This window comes from Gymnodraco acuticeps, unplaced genomic scaffold, assembly GCF_902827175.1.
Source record: "Gymnodraco acuticeps unplaced genomic scaffold, fGymAcu1.1, whole genome shotgun sequence".
NCBI classification, from domain to species: Eukaryota; Metazoa; Chordata; class Actinopteri; order Perciformes; family Bathydraconidae; genus Gymnodraco; species Gymnodraco acuticeps.
In genome coordinates, this window is record NW_022992351.1 from 6,933,946 (window position 1) to 6,948,266 (window position 14,321).

The following is a 14,321-nucleotide window of genomic DNA, read 5'->3' on the forward strand; positions in this document are numbered from 1 at the left end:
CAGTGAATTCCCATGATGGAATATGTTAAATCTTTCCAAATTTCATACACAATAAACTTTGGTCACATAGCTAAACAAAGTGCATGAAGTTTCCAACAACATTCTTCATATGTAAAGACAAAAGCCACAGAGAAGCCAACAAGCCTCTCTCTGGGAAGGAAACCATTAGCATGACATCAATTACTCTGCTAGTAATGAAGATAACCTTGCTCTTTGTTACCAAGTAGATGGGGGAGGGGAGGGGAGAGCGAACAGATAATTACTGGGCTAAATTACTCATCAGAGCTGAACTGGAAATATATCAAATGTCTGCTACTTTAAGCATGTGTTTTTTCTCCTTTGACTGACAAAGTGACCACCGAGGTAGAAGCCCTTGCGCCACTTGTTAGCTCTGTGGTCACAGAAGGCTAACCTCTTTCTTAGATCTTTGAAATCTACACCTGTTCTCCAAAAGCACTTCTTTAGTGGAGTGTTCAAGCTTCTTCCCTTTGGAGAGTTGTGACAAAGGCAGTGAATGTTTTGTTAGAAACGCATCCATCGTTCCTCTTAACCATCAATGTTGTCACTCTCAAAGTTTATGGTTAGGAATAAGGACAAGTTTAAGTGTCTCCCTCATACATACCCCTTTAAGCAGGTGAACATCAACCCACTTCGGTTACACTCATAAATAATCAACCTGTTTGCCCACTTCCTGATGACAGAACCGTAGATTACTTAATTCTTATTTTGAAATGTTTAAAGTACGCTCGTTGATTGGTGAAACATTTCCCTCTATCGCCCAGACTTCTATTGTTTACTCAAACTTTTTTTCCTGAAAGAAAATTGCCAAATTGCTAACTAGATTTATTTGGTAGCACACTTTATCACTTTTTACAATTTCCCTTAAGAATGTGATAATAATGACATATAGCCTTGGATGTAAATTTGGACCAAATCATGGTGCCATTTTAATGCAGGGTCTTTCGTCACATTAGGTTTGGCCGTGAGCCACATCCTTTCTTGGGAAAGTTTGGCAGGGTCATGTTTATGTCTACAAGATTCACCCGCCTTAAGCCCTGCCTCTCATTTCCCTCACCTCCTCTCCACATACTCAGTCCACTGTAGCCTTTCGCTAAGCACAAAGTAAGGCAAAGCCAGTAAAAGGATAATCCTCTTAGGACACTCATTGCTTATTTGTCAGGGTCCAAATAAAGCATGCAATTATGGGATTTAGAGGGGAATCTCTGGTTCACTCCCTGAGTTCCCGCTGTGGGACGAGGTGGGAAACAGGCAATTGACAGGCTTTGGAGGCGGAGATAAGGCCCTTTGGAAAAAGGAGAGCGGGATTTGTGTAAGCGTCACCGCTGTCTGCTATATAAATAGCTGGATGTTGACACTGACTAAGGAATGTTACCTATTCGTTACCTGTTGCCTATAGACTACATTTACACAAATGAGCTTTCAAATAAATGTGTTTCTGTCTTCAGATAAAAAGTATTTCAGGAAAACATTTAATATTTTATAGCTGTCTGAATAAACAGTTTGTGCATGGGACAGTTATGAGAAGATTTTTTTGAATGTATTGATAAGTTGTAGAAGAAGGTAAAGGTAGACAAGCCACTATTACAGTATTGTAATGTTTTACAGCAAGCAAGTTTATAAATTAAGTGACATTGAATGTGTCCTTTTTCTAGGCATAGCAGAGGTTTGTAGTTTTCTTTTGTTTGTTCTTTCACAGGCTAATGGTTGGTAATGGTTTTGCATTCAATTCAAATGTTGCATTGTCCTTTGCAGCCTACGCTCTCTGTGACTACTGCAAACAATCCATCCGCTTGTGCTTCTTAAAATATACATAATATACATACATACTGATACATATTACAATAATGACTTTTTTCGACTCTTAATTTGCTTCTTTGTTAAAAGCCTTTTGAGATACTCCACAAACATTCAATAACGCATGCACCACAATATTATGAAGCTGAATCCACACTACTGAATTTCAAGTGAGTTGAATTTAATGTCCACAATTGTAAGTATCTTTTTCGGGGTGTCATTTTAAAAGAAGTTACTTTTCTTAGTGTCTAACCATTTGATTTTAGTGATGAAAAGCTGCAACATATAACCTCATCATAGATATTAGGTGTCCCGTTTACTTATTTTATTGTTTAATTTTCCTACAGCGTTGTCAACTCCCAAACTAAGAATGGTGCCACACCGCTCTACCTGGCCTGCCAGGAGGGTCACCTGGAGGTCGTCCAATACTTGGTCAAGGATTGTGGGGCGGATCCGAGCATCAGAGCCAATGACGGGATGACACCTCTACACGCTGCTGCCCAGATGGGCCACAACACTGTCATCGTCTGGCTAGTATGTTGGGATGTCAGTCAAAATACCAAACCTTGTAGAAAATATAGTACATTGATTGAGTCCTCAATCCACACCTCGTAATAGATTATATTGTGTTTAAAAAAACAATGTTGTCATTAAATCATCAATGTCTGATGAGGCAAATTACATTTTCAAATATTTTTTGAGTATCAGGCCGAGTATAGTCATTAAAAAAAAGGACTCATTAACACTAAAATAACTTTGAAAAGTGCTCCCAGTCAATACAGCAGACGATGACTAACTCGTTATCTTCCCTCTTTTAGATGAGTTTCACAGAGATCAGCCTGACAGGCAGGGATAATGACGGGGCCACAGCGATGCACTTTGCAGCCAGCCGGGGCCACGCTAAGGTGCTCAGCTGGCTGCTGCTGCACGGCGGAGAGATTGTCACTGACAACTGGGGAGGGACGCCGCTTCACGACGCTGCAGAGAACGGTGAACTGGAGGTGTGTTTTTGTGTTTTTCTTCTACTGTTGTACAGTCAGACTGAAACTAACAACACAAGTAAAAGCAGGTGAGTGGTTCACACTGAACCATCTGTTTTGAATGAATGGCCTCATGCTTGCCACTACTCTGACCTTCTGCTTTGAGTAACGTATTGTTGTATCACAGTCTGGTCACGCAGATGACCACAATATTGACGTGTTGCATGCAGAGAAAATAGAATTTTTTCTCTGATTTTTACACCACATTGAAGTCAAATTGACATTGAACTCAATGGAAAATGACCCTTACCCTGACTCTAAAGATGCTGGCCTATGAATTAAATGGTTGGAGACTCATAAGGTCCTATTTTTCAGCCCACCTTTTTGCAGCCTTATGAGCAATCCAGGTGTAGGTATGGGTATTTTTAGATCTTGAATCATTATATATCAAGTGTAAATATAATAACAAAAGTTAATAGCTACACTTTTTACAGTTTTAAACAGTAATCATCTCACAAAGCTTTATATAAGTTATATTTGTTCTGACTGAAGCAAGCTGATTTAGTGCACGGCTGTCACATTGACTGCCACTGTCATTTTCTCCATCTTATTCATAACTTCTACCACTCTCTCCGTGCCTCTCATGTCACTCTCCAGTGCTGTCAGATCCTTGTGGTCAATGGGGTGGACCTGGGCGTCAGGGACCAGGACGGCTTCACAGGAGCAGACCTGGCTGAGTATAACGGCCACTCCCAGTGTGCCAAATATCTGTGCACTGTGGAGAACATGGTAAGAGACACAGCTGTGCACCATGACTAACTCGAACCTCCCTAAACCTAGAGGGAATTATCAGTGGGGATCAAAGTCCAATCTTACAAAAATATAGCATAAGTCCGAAAAAATGAGGTTTAAATTGTGTAAATGCTGTTAAAATGATCTTCATTAAAGTACCAAAGAAGGAAAGAAAGCCCCAACCTACTCTATACTAAATAAGATTACCCCAGAGCTGAATGCAGTGACAGGCAGTCATCATAAGTGACATTCATGGGCAATTGGACCATAGATAGACCCAGAATAAAGTACAATATTTGTTTTAGACAGAACATTTGTACAGCACATAATGTGAAATGTTGCCTTGTTTGACTAAATAGCAGCAAAATTGCCCAACTTCCACTTTATCCGCATCTGCATGAAATGATGAGTTATCATTTCTGCTTTAATACTTGTTCCATGACCAAACTGTAGTCCAAATGTTGGGTAATATCAGTCAAACTTATCCTTTAAATATGCTAATTAAAAGACATAATTAGAATTCTTCCTTTGTTGCCCAAATGCAACCATGGAAAAAAAACAAGCTGGCACTGAGCCAACATGTCCCTCAACTGGCATCAGTTGTTGCCAATTACCGGGGCTATTAACTCTTGGTATACAGTGTACTCCACGGCTTCAACCACACAATATCCCCAAGTGGCCAGAGGAATAATAAGCCCTCCACACTGAACTCTCTCTGGTGTGTGGGAAACATATTTCCCCCCCTCTGGGACTCTTTCCATTAGGGACATTCAGCGAACTGAGTCCCGTGCTGTGGGAAAAGCAGAGGGCTCCAGAGCCTTTTTGATCAGCTGTGAGATGTTTCATTCGTATGCAGTAATTAAACTCATAATGCTGTTTTCCTCGTGTAAGTCATCAGGGAATAAGAGGTAATAGGATTTATGAACTGATGAATGAACGGATAGATAATAGATTTATGTATTATACTTATTTATCTTTCATGTGTAATGACACTGTATCCTTTTACATTAAATAGAACGAACCATACATGTTCAATAAAACTGATATGATGATGGCTGTTTTCATGAACTGCTTCTTTTGACAGAGTGTGGAGCACCGTATTTTGTCCCGGGACCCCTCAATGGACCTCGAGTACAAGCAGCCGGACTCTGGCCTCTCGTCCCCAAACACCACCATGCCCCCCGCCAGCCAGGCGGCACACTTTGACATCAATTCACCATCCAGCTCTCTGTCCAACTACGACTCAGCCAACTCCAGCCAGTCCAGCACTGGGGAGAAAAGGAGCAGCTTGACCACGACACGCGGGCCGCCAGCTCAGCTGAACACAGTCGCACACACAGGTCCGTGACAACGAGTTATAAAAACATTAAGCTTTTTAACTTCAGACTACAATTTATTTTTAATTGGGAGAACCAACAAGGGGAAAATGACTTTAGGCTTCTAAATGTTTAAATAATCATAATATTTCCACCATTCTGCTTCTTAAATGAAATACCAAAAACGCTAGAGGAAAAATCCAATATTTGTACCGTCAAACTATTTTGATTATCTATTAATGGCTAAATACATTTCTATTTGTAAACAAGCTTTGCTGTCTTCAGTCATTTAGCTATACATTCTCAAATGCCATTTCTTGTACGTGCAACACATAGTATCTGAGCAATAGTGGAACGCCCTAGATATTTACTGAAGTAGAGCCAGCATGCAGCAGTTTGCACAGGTGTATAATATACTGGTGCTGCACCCTAGTGGTCTGCATGCAGATAGTTTGTTTGGATGAGAGGTGGACCATCATTAGAGTAACTCATGTTTCATATGTTTGAATGGTGCATTGGGAAAAGCAAACTGAGCGAATGTTTAAAGAGTTATGCAACACTTTGCTGTATTAAGTGGGCCGTGTCTTCACAGGTGCATCAGAGTCAGCCATTTCAGACATGCAGGCGTATATGGACATGCTAAACCCAGACATAAGATCTGAAGTGACCAAGAAGAACAAGATACCTTCTGATGCCGCCTCCAAGCCCCCACCACCACCACCAACCTATCCACCCCCCGCCTCCCCCGCAGGCTCCCCCGTCGCCCCCTCCACCCCCCAGCTTTCAAGCACCAACGCCCCCTAAGGAGCCGACATCAGCGGAGTTCCTGAAGGTGAAAAGCAACCTGCGACACGTGGACAGCAACACCAGCAAGACGGAGGTGAGGACAGAGTTTGTGCATGAGTTCAAAGGTTCTATGTGTTTTTTTGCAGCATATTATATACAGTGGGTGAGGTCATTGTTGCTCAAACATGCATAAATATTTCCAAGTTTGGGAAAACAAATTAAGAAGTATTTGCTGACTATTAAATGATGAGCAATATGGAACAATCCAAAAGAAGCAGAAGGATGGTGGTGTTTGGCCATTAGCTGCCATTTTCCCTTGCGTCTAATCAGTTGGGCTGCTGCTCCATTCGGGCTATAGCTTTTGTGTAACAATGTTTCTTGTCTTGGTGCGTACAATGATGTTATTGTGTTCGAATGGTTAACGAGGCTAACAAAGATGCTCATTACCGTGGCAGGCCTGACACACACAATGGTTGTTGTGATGGGTCTGATCTTAATTCCAGTAATTAATCTGGCTACAGATCACTCAAAAGTGTGTTTGAAGAGCTGACAATTAAATTGGCATCAACATTACTTTCAGTACTGCTGGTGGTTTGGTTCTGCTGTGAAATACGTTATCATTTGTTATTTAATCTTATTGATTTGGACAAAGAACCCTACAATTTGGGAAAAAATAACCAATCCAAGAGATGACTTTCCCCTCATGAACGTATTTCCTAGTTGTTACAAAGACTTCCAGTATGATAACAGCACATTTTCCAAATGATTATTGTGCCCAAATCTACCTAATTAAAGGTTTTCTGTTGTTTATGGTGTCATCTTAAAGCAGAGGTGCAGTATAAAATCAGGGAATTTGTTAAGACAGAAAGACGAAGGCTATGTGTAAAGATCTGCTATGCAAAGTCAGTAGTTGTTAGCTGTTCTAAAGTCCACAGGTAGCAACAGTGTCCCTGTCTCCAGGGTGATCTGTGTGTGTTTGCACGCATGTGCCATCAGCCATATAGGGGAGGGCTTTAATTAGTGCCACCCCCTCTCCTACCTGTACCCAGGTGACCAGCCCGGGGCCAGCCCTCATTAACAATTTAACAAAAGCCAGTGCAGATCACATGCACAAATGCGTGCACACACACAGACACACACAATTAAGATCAGTGTCTACCATATACATTGGGAAAAACAATCTACCACGGGCGCCATAGTAACAGGGAACAGTAACTTTATCCAGGGACACAGCCGATCAGATTAACCAATCTTACAACATGGAAATGTGTTCAACCTGTTGTATACAATCTTATTTTATTATTTTTTTTAAACAGATTAATATAAAAAGATGTCTTTGTGGCTGCTAAACTCACCTCATTTGTCTGTATTTGCTTTGACTGAAGTAAAATGTTGCGTGTGAAGCAGCCAAACAAATGACTGCTTTGCCTCCCACATTTTGTATACCTACTGTTGGCCAGAAAACCTGGACTTTGAGATCTCATACTGGATTAGTATATTTTCTGCTGGTAATTAAGGCTAAAATATTCTAATAATCCTGGGGGCAGTGCCTGGGTCTTTGTGTTTTGCATAAGAGTATAGCCCTTAAGAGCCACTGGGGCAGGGTTGGGGAGTGGTTGGTCTGCGGGCTAGAGGTGACATCATTGCCATTGCTGGGGCCGGCCTGATAGGTAATTGATGAGGCCTGTGGGTAAAGTGAGAGGGCAGGTAGAGTGACAGCGCAGCCCTGAGCAGGGAGGAGGGATGAGGGAGGAGACGACTCTGAATTTGGTGACAGCCACTCAGTGCTCTGCTTGGCTTTGTGGATGAGGCTCTGTCCAGACTGGAGGAGAGCTGCATGAGAGGATTATTAAAGCCAAGGTAAGGTGTGAAGAAGAGTAAAATGGTGTTGTTTAAAAAGAAATTGGTAGCAAGTGTCTTTGTGTTTTTTGTCTTATTTTCAGGTGCTGAAGTTATTGGAGCTGCTTTATGGTTGAACAATAATGCTTTGCATATTGTCAGGTTTAATTTTGTACTTTTTCCTTGTTTACTTTTTACACATTTCAAAAGGGCGCATAGAGTATAGATGTCTACAATGCATACAAATGCATTTGGCTGTGAAAACAAATATACAAAAATGACTTTATGCTGACAGATAGATCTGTATAATGGGGAGAAAGGCGGTCCGTCTGTGTTTGTACGTCTATATGAAGGATGAAAGGGAGGGGGGCTAAAACGCTTTGTACATTTTGCTTTTGTTGGCCCACCTCCCTGGAGGATGACAATCAAACCATCTGTAGCGCTCCCCTGCTCACATTTCCCTCCCACCTGATGAGTGCTCAGGGACAATTTCTTTGACAGCAGACATAAGTCAACATCATTAAGCTGGTTTATAAGAACTCAGAACATGACACCACAAAAGGAGGAGAGGTCAGAGGTCAGCTTTCAATTATTTCAGCTTGCGTTAACATTGGAGATCTGCTTGACCTAAATGTAAATGAACGCATGTATAATGCTGATCCTTGATTTGAAAGTCAACGGAACTGTACATTTTGCTATGATGACTCAGTCATGATTATTGACAGCTTTTAAGCTTGTTTATTTTAAAAAATATACAGTGAAAAGTGCATTCACATTTAAATACAATGTTTAATGTAAATATTTAATTTATTTTTGAGCAACACACTCAATGCAAATGCAAGGCTCTTTGCATTATGTAAAGTATGCACTGATTTACCTGTAGGCTTCTTTATGTTAGTGATTATGACTGCTTGAAATGCAACAAGGTGAGAGCTAACTTACTACGCACATGTCAAATAGCAGCCTACAGTAAAATCAGAGAAGATTAACAGAAGTTTGGATCATGTTGCCGGAGATAGATGTCAGGTATAAACTGAAAGGTCAAAGTTATTGAACTATCATGCTATGAGGAAATAGAGGGCTCTCTTATATTTTGGAAAAGTTATCTCTTATGTTCTGGGGCCCCTGCAGTCTATACATGACACAGTGTTAATGTTTTACTGAACTAAAGCCTTGTTATGTTATTCAAATCAGGCTGCTTTGGTCAAGCGAGAGCTAATCTGGAAACAAACCCTACTAAGTATGTTTTACAGTATGTCGGCTCACAAAAGACAAAAGCAGGTTTTAGCCATATTTAATCCCCTTTCTTTAACCCTGATTACTAAACAAAATGTAATTACATGTTTTGCAAAGTGAACTATCCCACAGTGCTATTTCCATTTTCTGTAATGACAAGAAATGTACTTCCTTGTATATCATTTTAAATTGGGCTGAAAATAAGAATTATTTATTTTCACTGATTAATATGGGTAGGCCTACCGGCAAATATGGCTAATGAAAACTCTCCGTTTTTGTATTTCTTAAGCAGCTGACTCCTGGAGAAAAACACGACAAATTGCGGCGTGTGGATTCAAACAGGAAGTCAAGGAGTTTCAGTAAGCAGCCCAGCACTGGGGATTACTACAAGAGCCTGGGCAGCGACACAGCCGAGCCCCGAGGGAGCAAAGGGATGGCACCCAACGAGGAGGTGAGCCGGATCTCTGCAGTTTACATAAATATATTTGAAATATTAGAAGGGGTTCTGCCACCATTAGTGGTAGTTCAAAAACATACTGTAAAATGAATAGGTTACCACAACAGAGGATCTGTATTGCTCTGTATTCACATTTATTTCCATAAACCAACAGGCACTGACCTGATGACTGAAAGGAAAATGCCACCATTATAATATTATATTACACGTGGGTGGTTGGAAACACACTGTTTCACACATTAAAGGCAGGAGCTCCAACAAGGTGTGCAGGACAGAGTGAATACACATACTATACAGAGATGCTGTATGAGAAAACATTGGAAAATGTAAATCTATGCTAGTAGACCTCAACAATGGAATTATGATCAGTAGAAATGGCCATGTCATGGGACCTTTAACATTTTTTTCATGTTTATCATATTAAAAAACCCACATACATTGTGTTACTGCCAGTCATTGTCATTCATTGGGAAATAATCTCTTAATCCAATCAAATGTCCTTTTGAAATGGTGCAGCCTTTTTCATTGTGCCGGCAGCTCATTTCAGACAAGATTCTATTTGATTTAATAGAGTTGATTATAATTTACAATGTTAAAATGTTATTATGTATTTGTAAGTAACTAAGCATACTTTAAAACGTTTTTAAAAATAGCTGTAACCCTGTTATGGGTAAAAGGTTGATATGTGTGCCCGGGTTGTATTGTTTAAGTTTGTTAGTGCTTCTTATAAGGTCCTGTTCAGGGTGAGGTTTAGCTGAGTGATGGTCTGTTGGCGTTGGGTTACCACAATGACTGCACTATTTGCCTGCGCATTATGCCACTCAGTGTGTTACATAGTCTCCTGTCCCCCTTGGCTTTTGTTTGCCACCTGATGCAAACGTTTCCCTCATTTCCATTTCCTCGAGTCTCCACCCTGTTGTGTAAACTGTCCAACAACCAACAATAGAACAAAATCGGGACAATAGAGCACTTAGCAGGGAGTCACAAATCACACAAAGTCAATACCACTGAGTCTTTTATTTCAACGTTTTTTATTACCAATATTAGGTTGCATTTATTAGTTGTTTTATTGAATTTATTATTTTGATTTATCTTTTCTAAAAGAGCTTAAACCCACAATCAAGTCTGTAAGAAAACACATAATACATTACAGACTTGTAATCATTCAATTCACTCATGTATTACTGATTATTTGAAGCCTGAAGCCATACAAATTGAAACAGCGTTGTGGTCATAAAGCACCTGTTGTGGCCACATACCGGCACAGGCATCTTAATAATAGAGTCTATTGGACTCTCATCAATGTCCCTGGAGAGGTGTTCTTATAATCTCATGGGTATCAGTAGTGGGGGCGATACAGGGCTCAATCCGCATTGAGCCAATTAAGGTCTCAGTGGGGCCCCTCCTGGTCTCAGAGGCACCCTAGCAGATGGGCGGCTAATCATCAGGAGCAACGGCACGTGCCGCCAAGACCCATCTGGACACAGCCCTCCCCCAACTCTCTGGGGGGATTGAAAAGTAAAGGGGGCAACAATGATGAGCACGCGTATGAAGAACTAAGGAGGGGCGGGGTCAAATTAAATGTCACGGCCCATTAAGTTGCTTCCCGCTGAGTTATGACACGCTTTCAGAGCGTGTCAGGCACTTGCATGCTGGGGGGCGCAGGTGGGGGGGGGGGGGGTTAAAGCCCTATCACTTGCAGTGACAGATGGCTTCTTCCCACTGTTTTCACTCAGTTTCCCCAAGAGATTAGGTCTTATTAGCTCTTTTATTAGCAACAGGGTGTTATGTCTTTATGAGTTGATTAAAGATGGCGGGAAGCAGAGGGAGGGCACATCTAATAGAGCAGCTACATCTGTCACTGACGGCAGTCTCTATGAAAGAAGGTATTGCTCATTCACAGACAGAGTTTTAGATGGCATGCCACTGTCACAGTTTTGTGTTTAATTATTTTAATGAAATAAAATATTATATTTTCAGTGTTGGTTTGTTATTCATTAGTCTAAAAAGGTGTTCTAAAGAAGTGTTTTGATTGTTTAAAATCTTTATGTTTTCTTAATTGTAATATAAGTTATTTGATAGGTTTTAAGAATATAACAATTCGCATAATGCAAAAAACAAATAAAAGAATCACACTGATTACCAGGGGCTAAAAAAGTATTTGGGATTTTAATCATCAATGCTGGAGTGGTATTTAAATTGGAGTGAAGTATCACTTTATGGGCCACTGGTTATATTCCTGTTATCAGTGACCAAATATTGACTTACACAGTAATACAACAATGTGGTTGCTAAGAGAAAGTTAATGTGTGTAAAATATGACTAATATTTGAGTCCCTCCCTCTTGTCCTATCAGGGCTCTGTGTTATTGGAGGAGCCGACCGACAGCCCGGCCCACAGCTCAGAGAACGGCACCACAGAGGAATCAGCTGCACCGCCCCCTCCTCCACCTCCGCCCCCTCTACCTCCAAACAACCCCACGCCAACACCCCCTCCACCTCCTCCATTGCCAACCACCCCTCATCACTCTGCCGGTAGCACCCCCAACAACCAGCGACGCCTATCTTCTTCATCAGGAAGTGAGTGTCACTTAACTCTTTTTTTCTCCTTACATCCTTTCTTTTTTTTAAAGTTTTTAAAGTTTTTTTCAATGTCCGCCTATTTCTTGGCACTACACAAATCGCAATGCATTTATGCAAATAAATCCAGTTTTTATGCTTATTCATGCACACTTATACCAAGGATATATAGCCTCCAGTATTAATGGTCACAATGTAATCACACTGGGTTAAGATGAATTGAGTCTGACCCTAGCATCCTAAATAACAGATTATAAATTAATGATGTAGAGCTACCATTACCCTGAGAACTGGTTTAGTGTTCATCCATTTCCTTAAGTGCCCCACACTGCCCTGTATGCAAATAACTAAAGTTACAAAAACATAAATGTGTATAAAGATGAGTACTCACAGTATACCAGGAAGCTCATCTTAAACAAAGGTGAATTGTGTCATAGCTGACAAGCAGCTCACTGGGCAACATACACCACAGGTTTTTTATAAACCAGTAATATACAGCAACATCAATTAAGCCGTAAATTATTAATTGCTCTATTTAGGCGCCTTTTTACAATCTATGCATTTTATCTTTACTCTTTGTTCAACAAATATCCAATTGTCTCATCTCTCTATGCTCCCCCTGCTGCCTAATGTTAGGAAACCAATAAAACACTTAAAGCTAAAGAGCAGAGTGTGCACACTAATGGCATGATTTGGTCTTCAGCGTTAATCTTGTAATAAACAGACAGTTAGGGGGTCATAAAATGAAAAGCCACCAACACATCTGAGAGCTCAAGCTGATTTTACTGCTCAGATAGACGCGAGACCACGGCAACAAAACAGGTGGCTGAAGGAAAGTGCTGCTATAACAATTTAAATGGATTGACATTCTCTATTGTTGTCTATTGATCAACAGGAAGGAGAGGATTATACTTTGTACAGGACACATCTGAATCGGAGGTGCTAAAGAGCAGTGTTTGCTCCCTAATGATATGAGTTCTTCAAGCTCGAGATGGATTTACTGCTCAGATACTTAAGATGACGGCTACAAGACAGGTGGCTGATTGAAAACGCTGCTGAACATTGTAGACTTTGTTTTTATATTACAGGAAACATCTCTATCTAAAGTGCTTTGTGGCAGCGCTGCTATGAACAGATGCAGCAGTCTGACTGTTATTTCTAACACGGAGCAGAAAAGCTTTTGTGCTGTGATCATAAGAGGGCATTTGTCAAATGTTCCCTACCTGTCACAGCTCCACCCTCCTTGGACTCACTGTGGCTGAGTCCACACCTCTAAGCCTAAACAGAATATAGCAAACACACACATGCACATATACAAACACACACACCTTGACTCAAAAACTACTATGGCCACTACGTTCTATTTAAACAGATATACACCAAGTTACGTGCAGTGAAATTGTTTGACCATCACCTGGTACTCTTACTTTCTCTGTAATCAGTAAACAAGAAGTGAAAAAGAGGTAAATGAGAGGTGTATGCAAGTGTTTGCTGCAGTCCAAATTGGTCTGGAAAAGTGGACTAACAAACTGTGTGTATGTGTGCTCGCCAAACTGCATCTGTCCATGTGTGCATGCGTGTTAATCTGGTCGGCTTGCCAATGGTTTGCTGTCACTTTCAGTTACTGGTGATTCCTTTAGACTTCCCCCAACTGTGATGATGGGGTATTTAATTGAGAGCCTGCGCTCACTCGAGAGAGAGAGAGAGAGAGAGAGATAGAGAGAGAGAGGAGAGAGAGAGAAGAGAAGAGAGAATATGAGACAGAGATCGAGATAGAGAGAGCTAGAGAGCAGAGAGATAGAGTGCGAGAGAGAGGAGGATAGAGAGAGAGAGAAGAGAGGAGAGCAGATCAGAGTGACGACGACAGATAGAAGAGGAGAGTCTGAGGCACGGGGAGGAGGGAGATCGAGAGAGGCAGAGAGAGGCCAGAGAGAGCAGAGAGAGAGGAGAGCAGAGACGAGAGAGGCCAGACTAGTGAGGCTTTGAACCCAGCTAGACCATTGTGTTGCCTCTCAACAAGGAACTTCTAACGGGAGGACTATTCTTTTTATTACCCAAGTAGAATATGAGTGATCAATGAGGAACTGAGGATTCATAATTTATTGGAGGTTGACATTCACTGAAACAGGTGAGGTAGCCGACGCCTCTTGGTCTGTTTGGGCCAATACATGTAACGTGTAAATATTTAAAAATAAGTGTTAGTTATAATAGTTCACTCTACAGTATATTAGTAGTTTGTTAGTTTGATTAGGATTAGACCATTTTCCAGCTACATTTTAAAAGTTTCTTGTATAAATATAACCTATATAATAACAAACTTGTTTATGTTCCATATTTTGGTACTTTCCAATTGGCACTAGACTTTACTGTCAGTATACATTTGTATTTGTTAATTCATGTGTTCATGTATTTAGAAATGTTGAGGTTTTAAAAAACATTCATATATCGATCAGCAGGTGTACAACATATGGCCTATCCTAGGCTTCTTTGATGTTTCCTGTTTGAAACCAGATTTTTCTTT

The 14,321-nt window shown here is 40.8% G+C and overlaps 1 protein-coding gene across 1 annotated transcript in view; it reads left to right on the plus strand.

The window, feature by feature from the left end:
- espn (espin) overlaps positions 1 to 14,321 on the plus strand; it is a 60,568-nt gene that overhangs the window by 33,155 nt on the left and 13,092 nt on the right. The window contains 8 exon segments of the mRNA XM_034208851.1: positions 2,163 to 2,349; positions 2,634 to 2,816; positions 3,453 to 3,584; positions 4,672 to 4,927; positions 5,496 to 5,635; positions 5,637 to 5,783; positions 9,057 to 9,215; positions 11,578 to 11,800. Of these exon segments, the coding sequence (XP_034064742.1) occupies positions 2,163 to 2,349; positions 2,634 to 2,816; positions 3,453 to 3,584; positions 4,672 to 4,927; positions 5,496 to 5,635; positions 5,637 to 5,783; positions 9,057 to 9,215; positions 11,578 to 11,800 (1,427 nt within the window).